The sequence below is a fragment of the Astatotilapia calliptera genome, chromosome 5 (assembly GCF_964374335.1).
Source record: "Astatotilapia calliptera chromosome 5, fAstCal68.1, whole genome shotgun sequence".
Classification (NCBI taxonomy): domain Eukaryota; kingdom Metazoa; phylum Chordata; class Actinopteri; order Cichliformes; family Cichlidae; genus Astatotilapia; species Astatotilapia calliptera.
Window position 1 is genome coordinate 26,618,915 of NC_137426.1, and position 13,838 is coordinate 26,632,752.

Below are 13,838 nucleotides of genomic sequence, written 5' to 3' on the forward strand. Positions count from 1 at the left end.
TAAAACAGCTAGTTTATTGCATTAGCGCAAGGTAAATTCTCAGTTTGAAAAGGTGGACCAGTATCTAGTGCTTGAACATACCTGGAAAAATTTAATAAATAAATAAATGACTTAACTCACTTACCATTAATTGAACGACAGCAAAACCCCTTCCAACTCCTTGTTGTTTTGAAAATTTAGTCCGGAGGTTCTCTGTGAGTTTATCTAACTTGACGGTAGTTTCCTTTTCAGTGGACTGGATTAACAGGTTCTAACTGAGATGAAAAGCCACTTTGCCCAGAGAGAAAAGGAATAAGATCCGTCCAGCTCATACTGCTTCATGGCAGCGAGGGTACCTTGGGTTTTTTAACAGCAGGCATCAGCACTCACACAGTAAACCTGAATTTGCATAACACCTGAGTCTTTACGACATTAATTTGCGTTGCATGCGCCGAGAACAAGAAACAACTCACAAGTGAACTTTGTGCAAATCTGAGAAGAGTGACTTCTTTGAAAACTAAGAAGGCTTTTTAATAATTATTTCAGTGCTAGATGTGTTTATGTGTGTGTTAGTGACGTTTTCGGATGCGGGAACATATCAATACAGAACGGTAAAAATACATTTCATCATCACAGAACCAATCACAACCAATAAAAGGTACTTCCTTATTAATCAGCAGTGGTGTAAAGATCTCAAAGTAGGATTTTTTATTTTTATTTTAGCCTGTGTTAGTTTATACTCATACTCAGCTGCTTTTATCCAACTATAGGTGAGTCTATAGGTGATACTTTACAGATTTTTACATTACAGATACGTACAGCGTTTCAATGTTATAACAGTTTTTAATACAAAGCTGCAGTTTAAGAGTACTGATAAGCAAAGAATTCATTCTACATGATGGAAATTATTATCTATTTTATTTTATTTTATTTTATTTTATTTTATTTTATTTTATTTTATTTTATTTTATTTTATTTTAAGAGCTAATGCATCATCCACCCCCCCTTGTGGAAGTCTCGGGGAAGTTCCACAGTTCACCGGGCTCTAGGCTCGCCAAGCAGGTTGTCATGGCAACTGTACAGCATGCGCTTACAAAAACAAGCGCTTGACCGTTCACCCACAGCTCTTTCGACATTCGACATCCCCGGCGCCATCTTCTTCTTCTTTTTCAAGCCTTTAGATAAGCACTCGTTTAAATAGGAGGGAAGCTGAGGAGTAGGGGGAGGATGAGCGGAGCCAAATCCCGCGGCGACCTGCCTGTTGCTGAAAATGTCACCAGCGGCGGGCACGGCACTGCGGCTCCTCCGCGGGACCGCAAGCCAGGCGGAGGAGTTCTGAAGAGGCTCAAGTCCCGAAGGAGCCAGCAGGTGGACGGCAGGGCCGTCACGGAGGAAGACCTCCGGGCACGGACTGGACACATGACCCCGGAGGACGTGCTGGGACTGCGAGTAGCTACTCGAGGTTTGAGCCTCTGTCTTTGAAACAGCAGATTAAATTTTGACATAAATCTAGAGCAAGCGATACCCTAATAACATGCTGTTCGAGATGGAGAGGAGAAATACATACCTGACAACACAAACAACTGTCACGGCAGTAGCCAGTCTTTCTATTTTTAAGCATCTTAATGGGCACTTGAATTGTAATAAATAGCAGACGTTTTCTATTGTCACAGTTGGCTAGTGCCAAAGATCATATTAGGACTTTAAACTCCTAACAAATGTCCGACAAACAAAACAAAGCACTGCTGTGTACACAGTGGGGCTGATCTGGGTGGTCTTAGGTAAGGTCTTCGTTAAATTAAAAAAAATACAGCTGAGTAGATTATGATATGTGCTATGGCCTACATGTATAGCTGTCGAGAGCACATGATCTAAGAAAGAGAATTAAAATCGTGGAAGCCAAATAACAAGCTTTGTGTGATAATGTCTTTGTTTATGACAACTAAATTGTAAAAGCACGATCAATGCTTATATTGATCTACCCTTTAATATAAGAACACAGAGTGTGGCTGTGCATTTTGATCCCTGATAGACCTGCACTGAGGCAAAAGCTCCACAGTTCGACTCATTTTATGGTTGTATGCCATAAAATAAACAGTGTATGTGTATATATTCAAAGTTGCATGTGCAAATGTGGACGCAAAGCTGTGTAATCAGAGTCTGAGCATTGTCTGTAACACATTTTGCAAAAATACAAAAGCAGCCTGCTTTTATATTTTAAGAGCGATAGCTCGGGAATGATTCCGGGGGGAATAACTCCTTTGGTCTCTCTCATTATTTACAGGGTACCTCTGTAAACCCGAGGACAATATTTACAACATCGAATTTGTCCGCTTCAAGATCAGAGACCTGGAGACAGACACGGTCCTGTTTGAGATTGCCAAACCCCCACATACAGGTAGTGTGTATTAGCTCACTGCTTGTGTTTTATTTATGTGGTAATGTAGATGCAGATTAGCTCCATAGTAGTGTTTTTTGTTACTGTTGCTGTTATTGTTTATTTGCCTAAGAAGCAACAAAAAAAAAAAGAAAAAAAGAGGGAAATCCCTGGTTCAAGCCCAGGAAGAGACACCTGGAACTGAGGGGAAACACAAATCAGGAAAGGTTCTGTGGAGGTCACCCCTTGTGAATAAGGAAGCAATCAAAAGTAGCTTCTGTAATGCAGGTGCAGATGACAGTCATAAGTAGCTGCCTCCAAAGGGCTTGACCCTCCTGACAAGGGTTCCTAAATGGTTTTAAATAAGCTGGGTTTGGAAACATCTGTCACCTGTTATTTTGATTAAAAATAGTCTTCAGTATGGATCACAGAAAACATCTCTGCCTAATCTTGTTGGTATCAGATGATGATGAGGAGAACAGAGAGTCAGACGCTAGCACAGGCCGGTTTGTACGCTACCAGTTCACCCCAGCATTCCTGCAGCTGCGGACCGTGGGAGCCACGTGAGTGACTCACGCATAATCTACGCACACCTCACCTGCTCCGTACGCAAACAGTGAAAACAATTACAGCATTATCTTCTATCAGCTACACGCCCATGCCTACTATCCATGTGACTGTAATAAGCTTCTAATTTTCGAATTATATAAGAACGCAAAACCTGCAGTTGTTAACACCCTGATCTCCTTTCTTCCCTCTTTCTTTCTTACTTCATTCACTCAGGGTGGAATTCACGGTTGGGAACCGGCCTCTAAGCAACTTTCGCATGATCGAAAGGCACTACTTCCGTGATCACCTGCTGAAGAGCTTTGATTTTGACTTTGGCTTCTGCATCCCGAACAGCCGTAATACCTGTGAGCATATCTATGAGTTCCCTCAGCTGTCTGAGAGCCTGGGTGAGTCACCTTTTTAAAACTTATAACCATAACAAGAGCATACAAATGCCGAAACCTTCCCACGTGGAGATTTTAACAGCAAACTGTGGAAAAGTGATAGCGTTTTATCAAATGTTGATTGTCTAGAAGAAGACTAACTTTTGGTATTTTGTACCATGCACATACCAAAGGAATACATCAGCATTTCCTATTCTTGACATTTGCTTCAATGGATTTTTAAATCCCTATTTGTCATGCATCTAAGCACAACAGTAAACATTTGGTTACATTTTAGCAGGACTTTTGCTGGCGACGTCATCACTGATACACATATCAGCAGCTAGCCAAAAGGTTTTTGCAGTTTTATTAAGCCTGACCTATTTCTGCTCTTACATAGGTACAACCCCAATTCCAAAAGAGTTGTCACACTGTCAAATGTAAATAAAAACAGAATGCTTGAATGATTTGCAAATCTCCTATACCAATATTTTATTCAAAGGAGAACATAGAAAGCATATCAAATATTTACAATCAAAAAAATATAATTTTAAGAAAAAAAATGAGATCCTTTTAAATTTAATGGCAGCAGCACATCTCTAAAATGTGTTACACGATCATTTATGGACAGTCCATAAATGATCTCTGGGAACCAGCTGCTGGACCTAAATGTTATCCTATTCGTATCTAATATAAGAATATAGTTATTGAGCAGTACCAAATAACTAAATTATAATTAGAAACGTTTTGTGATTTTAATTTTATGATGAATTAAAAATTTCAGTTGGTGAGAAGTCTTCGACAATGAAGCCATGCTGTTGTAATAGACACAGTACACAGTTTAGCATTGTCTTGCTGAGATATCCAAGGGTTTCACTGAAAAAGACGTCGTCTGGACGGGGGGATACGTTGCACTAAAACCTGTATATACCTTTTAGCTTTGAAGGTGTCTTTTTCCAAATGTGCAAGCTGCTAATTCAGTAGGCATTAATGCACCCCCATCACGTCAGAGATGCAGGGTTTGGAACTGATAACAATTCAGATGTTCCCTCTTCAGCATTTCTCAATCATGTGCACATTATAGCTTTTTCTTCACTTGATAGCACTTTAACCTGAATTTGTGGATAGCACAGTGAACTGTGTTCACAGACAGTGATTTCTAGAAGTATTCCTGAGTCCATGATTTCCAGGATAGAATCATGCCTGTTTTTAATGCAGTGCTGCCTGAAGGCTTGAAGGCCATTGTCCACTGCGCACAGAGATTTCTCCAGATTCTCTGAATCTTGATGATATTACCTACTGTAATATCCTCCCCTCCTCCCCTTTGTGAGTGTGGACGCTTCATCTCTTTGCTCTTGAATGCTTTGCTTCTTATATTGATTTTTATGCTGATTTTTTCCCTTTTTTCCGTGTGAGCTTACCTGCGATAACTTCTGGACACTTGTAGATCATTAGGACTAGAGTGTTCTTAACAGAAACAGCAACATTTTATGGTTACCTTGTCCTCAGCGCTCCGTGTGTCTGTGGCCTAGACACAGCTGAAGCCTGATTACAGCGTCTGGGCACCGAGCAGCCTCAATAGCCTGGAAAGGTGCTAACCGCTAGGCTAACTAGCAACAAGATGCCTTCCCTCTCCACAGATGACTACCACAGCCTCCTGCAGAAGATTGCAGTACTGGAGACAAAAATTCATCGCTTAGAAGTAAACGTGGAGGTAAATGGACTGTGTGGAAATGAAACAACCTTGCCTTTGATTCAAAACAATGGCGATGAGCAAGCTAGTACACAGCTAAGGAGCACAGATAACATGACCAAGAAAGTAGACTGTGCATTATTATAAATCCTCAAGTGATAATCCCCCCTTAGACTGTCTTGGTGCAAAACCAAGACATAAATCATGTCTCCTGGAAGGGGGAGGACGTATCACAGGCAGGGCACAGCGAGCTGAAATCTCTGAAACCGACTGGCCTTCACTTCCTACGAGACAGAGAAGCTCTTCTACCCCTATATACGGGAGGAAACAGGACTGGACAACCGTGAATAGGAAGGTTAACAACAAACCTCCAAAACAACTGAATGTGAAACTGCAGAACAGATTTGCTCCACTATCAAAGGACCCTGGATCTATATCGGACAACCATCCATCTAAAAGCAGCGAAATAAGGTCTGAAAATCTGTTGAAAAGTGAAAGGCCACAGGGAAAGCTAAAGGCTAGGCCTGAAACTCTGATTGTGGGTGACTCTGCCGTAAAGGATGTACAAAGGATGTGCGGTAAGAACACTAAAGTCCTCTGCTTTCCTAACGATATGGTCAACAACCTGAAGGAGAGAATTCTTCAAATTGCAGATGAATATCCAACTGTGCCAAACATTGTTCTGCATACAGGGTCAAACGATGTGTCCAAACAACAGTCGGAGGTTCTGAAACGGCACTTTACTGGATTATTAAATACTGTAAACTCTCTGAATGCAGCTGTATTCATCAGTGGACCTGTACCGCCGGTCAGAGGAGGAGACGAGAGATTCAGCAGGTTGTTTACACTGAATAAATGGCTTATATCAGCATGTGCTGACCACTCAGTGCACTTTATCGACAACTTTAATAATTTTTGGGAACGCAGGCATCTGTTCAAAGCAAATGGATTTAATTTTAACAAGTCAGGGGTGAAACTGTTCACCTCCAACTTGTTTTATTCCATACGTCATCCATCCGTGCTTGGTGCCAAGGCTGAGATAAACGAGGAGTTATCTCATAAAGAGGAACAAACAGTACTCCAAGAACAGACAAAGCCCAGCAGAAACCTTGAGGAGGAGCTCCATTTGCCCCCACCCGGGAAGAGCCTCAGAAAGGAGAGACATCCATGGCATCTGAGGAAGAGCCTCAGAAAGGAGAGACATCTAAGGCAAGAAGAGGGGTCCCTATTTGCCTCCAACTCTCTCAACAACACCAACGACCAGGACAAGGGACCACGACCTTCCCCAGTCCCCCAAACCCCTGACAGGCCATCACCCTCCTCCCCCTCCCTTTCTCCCTCCTCCCCACACCTGAAATTCACTGAGGAGATGATGGAGCGGGTCAATGCTGGGCTCAGATCTACCCCCCGTCCCAATCCCTTTTTGTCCCCCATAAACCTCCCACCAGAGCGGCCAAAGGTTCGCCATCGAGCCCCACCCTCAACAGAGCAATCGAAGTCACATTGCCCAGCCTCGCCCCCCTTAGTTCCTCTTCATGCCCTGTCTCCGCAGTCTGATGCGTGATGTGTGAAGGGTCCGGGCTGTGAGGATTATGGCAGTGATGACTTTTCCCAGGAGAAGCTGGGACCCTGTTTACTAGAAGGTTTTAAAATTTCTGTACTTTTAGGTGACAGGAGACATGTGGCCTGGTCAAAACACAGAGAGCTGCACTCTAAAAGATCTTTAAACATAGTAAACATACCTTGTGTGCCACAGACTGCTCCCAAACACGAGGGGACAAGTAATACCTCTAAAACACTTAAGTTGGCTTTATTAAACATTAGATCTCTAGCTGGGAAAACATTTTTAATTAATGATTTAATCACTGAGCACAGCCTTGATTTTATGTTTTTAACTGAAACTTGGTTGGACCAAAGTAACAGTGGAGCTGTTCTCATCGAGACGACCCCTCCTAACTACAGTTTTATCAGTGAGGTCAGGCCGAGCAGGAGAGGAGGAGGGGTTGCTGTCTTATTTAATGAATCATTTCAATGTAAGCAGCTATCTCCTGGAAGTTTTCAGTCTTTTGAATATGTGGCTTTACAGCTGAAGGCCCCATCCAAAGTTGTGTTTCTTAATGTTTACAGGCCTCCCAAATACTGCACAGACTTTTTTAATGACCTCAGTGAACTGCTGTCTGTGATCTGTGTTGATTTTGACTGTGTAATTATTGCTGGGGATTTTAACATTCATGTGGACAACCCTCAGGACAAAGGGACTAAAGACCTGAGTAACACTCTGGGCAACTTTGGGCTGACTCAGCATGTAACAGAGGCCACACATAATAGAGGACACACTCTTGACCTACTGATCTCCAAAGGCCTGAGCATTTCAAAGGTTACTGTGTCTGATGTGGGCCTATCTGATCATTACTGTGTTTTCTTTGAAAGTAAAATCTCAGCCCTCACAAATATATCAACAGCAGTGATCACAAAACGGTGTATAACTGAACACAGTAGTGCAATTTTTAACCAGGTCTTCCCATTAACACCTGACCTGCCCAGAGGGTCAGGGTCAGTCAATGAGCTCGTCAATAGCTTCAATGCTAACATGTTAAATGTAATGGACACTATTGCTCCCATTAAGGTGAAGGTTATCTCTGGAAGGAAAAAGTCTCCATGGAGAAACTCCACACTGGTGAAAAAAGAAAAAAGAGAGTGTAGGAAAGCTGAGCGCAGATGGAGAAAAACAAACCTCCAGGTTCATTATGACATTTATAAAGAGAAACTTCACAATTATAATTTACAACTGAGGAATGCAAGGAGGTCCTACTTCTCTGACATCATCACTAAAAACAGCCATAATGCTCGGGTCTTATTTTCTACAGTTGACAGGCTAACAAACCCTCCTGTGTCAGTGGCAGCTGAACTTCATTCGACCATGGCCTGCAATGACTTTGCCAAATTCTTCACTGAAAAAATCCAAAAAATTAGACAAGCAATTGGTACATCAACAGCAGATCCAGGATATGTACTGTGTCCACCAAAAAACTGTTTAAACACCATGAAACAGTTTCAACCTATTAACAGCAAAGACCTGGAGGACATCTTAGGTAAACTGAACTCCTCCTCCTGCTGTTTAGATGTCCTGCCAACAAGTTTTTTCAAAAAGGTCTCAAAGACTTTAGAGTCAGACCTGTTACAGATCGTCAACTTTTCTTTATTATCAGGTGTGTTTCCAGAATCACTAAAAACTGCTGTAATCAAACCTATACTGAAAAAGGACAATCTTGACAAGACACAAATGAACAACTACAGGCCGATCTCAAATCTCCCGTTTTTAAGTAAGATCATTGAAAAAGCAGTTTCTCAACAGCTCAGTTACTTCTTAAAACAGAATAATTGCTACGATGCCTTCCAGTCAGGTTTTAGACAGAACCACAGCACTGAAACCACTCTGACCAAAGTGTTTAATGACATATGTCTGAATACAGACAGTGGAAAAATGTCAGTCCTAGTTTTACTGGATCTCAGTGCAGCATTTGATACAGTTGACCACAACATATTACTCAAACGACTGGAGAACTGGACAGGTCTTTCAGGAACTGTACTAAACTGGTTCAAAACATACGTAGAAAACAGGAAATACTTTGTATCAATAGGTAACTTCACATCTGAGCAGACAAGTATCACATGTGGAGTTCCCCAAGGTTCCATCTTGGGACCCCTTCTGTTTAACATCTACATGCTCCCACTGGCACAGATTATAAACAACAACAAAATAAACTATCACAGCTATGCAGATGACACACAAATATATATCACAATGTCACCAGGAGACCGAGGCCCTGTACAGGCTCTTGGTAAATGCATTGAGGAAATCAATGACTGGTTGTGCCACAATTTTCTCCAGCTAAACAAAAACAAAACTGAGGTAATAGTCTTTGGCGCCAAAGAAAAACGATTACAGGTCACCAGAGAACTTCAATCTATACATCTAAAAACCACAAACCAGGCGAGAAATTTGGGTGTAGTGATGGATGCAGACCTAAACTTAGAAAAACACATTAAGACAATAACAAAGTCAGCTTACTATCACCTCAAGAATATATCAAGGATAAAAGATCTGATGTCTCAACAGGACCTGGAAAAACTAGTCCATGCATTCATCTTTAGTAGGCTTGATTACTGTAACAGCATCTTTACAGGTCTACCTAAAAAATCAGTCAGACAACTACAGCTCATTCAGAACTCTGCTGCTCGAGTCCTCACTAAGACCAAAAAAGTGGACCACATCAGTCCAGCTCTGAGGTCCTTACACTGGCTGCCTGTCCGTCAGAGGATAGACTTTAAAGTTCTGATGCTGGCCTATAAAGCTCTGAATGGTTTAGGACCAAAATACATCAATGACCTCCTGACCCAGTATGAACCATCCAGATCCCTCAGGTCATCTGGATCCGGTCTTTTATCAGTTCCCAGAGTCAGAACCAGACACGGAGAAGCTGCATTCAGCTTTTATGCTCCTTATATCTGGAACAAACTCCCAGAAAGCCTCAGATCAGCTGAAACACTCAGTTTATTTAAATCCAGGTTGAAGACTCACCTGTTCTCAGCAGCATTTGAATAAAGCACCAAATCCACACTTTAAGCTTAAATTTCAAAACTTACATTTAACTACTGATTTTATCTACTGTTCTGATTTTATCTGTTTTGATTTTATATACTGTTTTGTTTGTTTGTTTGTTTGTTTGTTTGTTTGTTAATTAGTTAGTTAGTTTATTTGCTTGTTTTAATCAATTTTAAATCATGCTTTTTATTTGTTCTTGTTTCTAATGTCTCTGTAAAGCACTTTGAATCACCTTGTTGTTGAATTGTGCTATACAAATAAACTTGCCTTGCCTTGCCTTGCCTTGCCTTGCCTTGCCTTGCCTTACTGTAGATGATGATATATTTAAAGTCTTCACATCTTTACATTGAGCAAAATTATTCTGAAACTGTTCAGTGTTCAATTGTTCACTGTTTTTCTGTAGATTGGTGAACAATTGACAATCTTTACTTTTGAGACACTCATGTAGTCATGCAGGCCATGGTAATCTAAGGAGCTCGGAAGGAAAAGCGACCGGACGTCTTTAGGTTTCTTGAAGACAGCTCCCATTAGGGCTTAAATACCTGGGACTCTCCACCATTTGGTCTTAGAACTGAAGAAGCTTTTCGGATGAGAGGTGTAAGGTCTTCAGGGAAGTTAAACAAGTCCAGATGCTTTTCTTTCCAACCTCTGCCTCTCTTTTTATGCCTAGTCTTGTTGCTGACCTGCTGCCACTTTAGCAGGTCAGTTAGAAAATTTTTTTTTTAGTACCACTTCCTTTCCCAGGCTTTTGTTTGCCCCCATCCCAGCATGTTTTTTAGATAGACTCTTAAATAAATTTTACAGAGTGTTGTGTTTTTGGAAATGCGGCTCTAATTGTATCCAGAACATCACACAAATTCTCTGTATGAGACATTATGCCATTTTCTTCAACACTTGGCCATGGTTTAGGTTTTTAATCCTGCCTTAATACTATAATACTAACCATAAATGCCATATGTACTTTGAAACTGTTTTTGGCTGCTGTGATAGTTGCTACTCTTCACTCTGGCCAGGAAGAAATCCTTCTTGAAGCAACAACACACAAAACAAACTTTAGCCAAAGCTAATATGAAGCTTCAGTAACGAGCTAGCTAAACATAGTCGAAATCCAGACAGTCTGTGTCGGTTTCTTGCCAAAGTTTTGTCTGGTAATCTACACTCGACTATCACAGAGGGATCAGATGAAGCAAAACACAAAGAACTTAAAAAAAAAAAGCAAAAAAAAAACTTTGAAAGATGTAATTTTTATTGCTTTTCCAGTACGTTAGCATACATGACAGTGTATAATACACACAGCATTACTGTTTTAATAAACAGTTATATTTACTTGGGTATCTGTATGCATACACTATACCTTGTGATGTTGCTGAGTCTTTTCTCAAGGAGCAATAGTTACTGAAGGTTTTTTTTTGTTTTGTTTTTATTTTTAAGTTTTACTTACATGGATATTTAAAACGTTTTCACTGACATGCATTTATCATCTGTTTTGCAGTCCATCAGATGGTGGAGTGTCCTTATGAGACTCGGTCAGACAGCTTCTACTTTGTCGAGAACAGACTGGTCATGCACAACAAGGCAGATTATGCTTACAACGGAGGACAGTGATGTCTGCCTGCTTGCGTGTAACCACACACACAAACACACGAACATGCTCATACACGTCCATCTGCTCACTTTTATTGATATATACATAGGCACACGTGCATGTTGCTGAACATACATACGGTTCATACCTGGCCCGAGAGCTGCTGCAGACACGGTTCAGTTGCCTCCAGTGTTTGTAAAGATGAATTACCATTCGTTGCAATCACTTTCAGGAGGTGTTTTGCATTAGTGTGAGACAGAGGTTACATTTATAGGCTTTTGAAAATAGAGAAATCTTTAAAATCCGAGAGAGTTTGCAATTTGCAGCCGTGTATAACACGTGGCTCAGATTGATCAGATGGACATTAGTCTTCTCTTTACAGTTTTAGAAGTATCCTAACAGCCATTGAGTGAACACACACACACACACACACACACACATTTGCATACACACGCATGCACACTCAATCCCCGAGTGACACACATAGTGTTTACACAGGGTTTGTCAGAAGCAGCTGTTCTCAGAGCTACCGCCTCCACAATCCACTCCAGACAATGTCGGGGGAGAAACAGAGGAGCCATCCACAAAAACACTCCTGTCAAACGCACATGGTCACTCCTGCAGCCCCCTCCCTATCTCCCTCTCCGCCCACACAAACTGACACGTCAATAGTAGTACTGTATAAGACTCTGAATTCAACCAAAGGTTTCTGACATTATCACTGTTTTTTATTTATTTATTTATTTTTTATTTTACAGTTCTGTGACGGCTCGTTAAGAAAGGACATGTCAAGTAGAAATTTCCCCCTGGTATCTTCAAAGAGAGGCAGAAGTGTCCCAAATATGTTCTGGTTTCCTTATTTCAAAGTGGAGCTGTTATGTTTGTCCTTATTTTCTGTCATTTACCGTTACGCTAACAGATGCTGATTTATAACAAGGTCTCAGATAACAAGGTCAGCATATGTACAAGTTATCACCACAAGCTCTTGGCTCTGTATGATGCCACAGAGCTGTGATATCCTTAAGATGGTCATCTCTTACTGTGAGCACACCGGCAGCACCCACCTGCTATTCAAACCTTGTCTTTGCAAGAGACAACAATCAAATGTAGATTGTTTTAACAGGGGTAGGGAGCTTAAAATGGCTTTTTTTAGATAGAGGACGTCCCACTGTAAGGTAATTGTGGATTATTAGAAAATGTGAATCACACAGCACTACTCTTAATCTGGAAATGAGCAAATTACGTCCCTTTTTCTTGGTGACAGCAGTCAATAAAAATGAAGATTTCTTTTTGAACATTTAGATTTGATTATCTGTACTTCCAATTCCTTATCACAAACGTCTTAAAAGCTTGATTATATCTGATATTTGAGTTTGTCTTTATCCTAACTGGACAGCATACTATCTCATGGTAATTTGTAAACTTTGGTGTTCGGGGTTTAAGGTGGTGTTTGTAAAGTATATACATATATATAAATATACATAATTTGTAAAAAGTGAAATGATTAAATAAATGTACATTTTCAGGTAGAAAATGTGTGAAGCTTGTTTCATTTGTCAGAATGGGAAAAGTTAAGTTTGAAATGAGAATATCCCAAACATGGCCACTAGGAGGAGTTGTACCATAATACATTTAGTGCCACCGGTGCCAGTTTAGTTGTTTTATGCTTTAAGTTTGTTTTTGTTTCTTATTGTTGTTGTTTTTTTTAAAAAAATCATTGTGATGGGACAAGTTTGCATTCATTTCTTGTGTTTGGTTAGGGCTTCAAATGAGGCCATGATCTGAACTCCTTATAGTCATGCATGACTGATTTATACACGAGACATGAAACTGATTACGTCATGTTAACTTCCTACCACTATTTTACCAAAAGTTACATAAAATAGGGCAGGACTTCATGCAGTACATTTCAAAAATAAGTCCACTTTGATCATCCCATTTTGGACTCTTGTGATTTTAATCAGATCGTTGTTTGTCTTGTATCTGGGTTCATCTCTCTCAGTTTCCATCTGTTTCCAGTTCCTAGACTGCAAGTCTCATGGTGTTTTCTCTTTCCACACCTATGCAGTTTTCATTGCCTCCCTCTCACGCTGTGTTTTTTTCCTTTTTTCTTTTCTTTCCCTCTCTCTCACCTGGTAACCAGACCTCTGGACTGGAGTGTTGAGTTTCCACTTTCCCAGAGAAGAGGACAATCTGAGCCACACAAAGACCTATAATGGACCCCCTCTGCTCTCTCCTCCCTTTGCTCTGGCACTGCACAGCTGCACACACACATGCACACAGAAGCACACACTGCATATGTAACAATACATGCACCCACCATTTTTTAAATCTTTTTTTTTTTTTTTTACTGCCCATTCAGGTCCTACCTGCTTTCTCCTATTGTTTCTCAAAGTAAATCCTTTGCTCATTATCACCCTATTTGATCTGGTGTTCAGGCACATTAAATCATTGTCATAGAATCTACATTTTCACCATCCTTGAATACACCTTTAATATATCTTATAATAGCACATGGGATTGGGGATGTGACATAAAAACCATTTTAGCTCACCCTAAAATGATTTCCTGAATCGTTGTTTTGCAACTTTGGCTAGGAAGTGGCTAAAAAAAAAAAAAAAAAAAAAATCTAATTTAGCTACAGTAATGAGAGTGTTTTAGACAGT

The 13,838-nt window shown here is 40.6% G+C and overlaps 1 protein-coding gene across 3 annotated transcripts; it reads left to right on the forward strand.

Moving 5' to 3' along the window:
- The first annotated feature begins 566 nt into the window (after positions 1–566).
- Positions 567–12,706, forward strand: LOC113022755 (protein unc-119 homolog B-like). 3 transcript variants are annotated; one of them, XM_026168516.2, is made up of 6 exons: positions 626–1,441; positions 2,264–2,377; positions 2,820–2,919; positions 3,140–3,312; positions 11,080–11,209; positions 11,931–12,706. In XM_026168516.2, the coding sequence occupies exons 1-5, from the start codon at positions 1,207–1,209 to the stop codon at positions 11,190–11,192; spliced, it is 735 nt and encodes a 244-aa protein (XP_026024301.1). In that variant the 5' UTR covers positions 626–1,206; the 3' UTR covers positions 11,193–11,209; positions 11,931–12,706. The 3 variants fall into 3 exon arrangements, with proteins under 3 accessions (XP_080157521.1, XP_026024300.1, XP_026024301.1); XM_026168515.2 differs by having other exon boundaries at positions 620–1,441; positions 11,080–12,706; XM_080301395.1 differs by lacking the exon at positions 2,264–2,377 and having other exon boundaries at positions 567–1,441; positions 11,080–12,706.
- Positions 12,707–13,838: the final 1,132 nt, after the last annotated feature.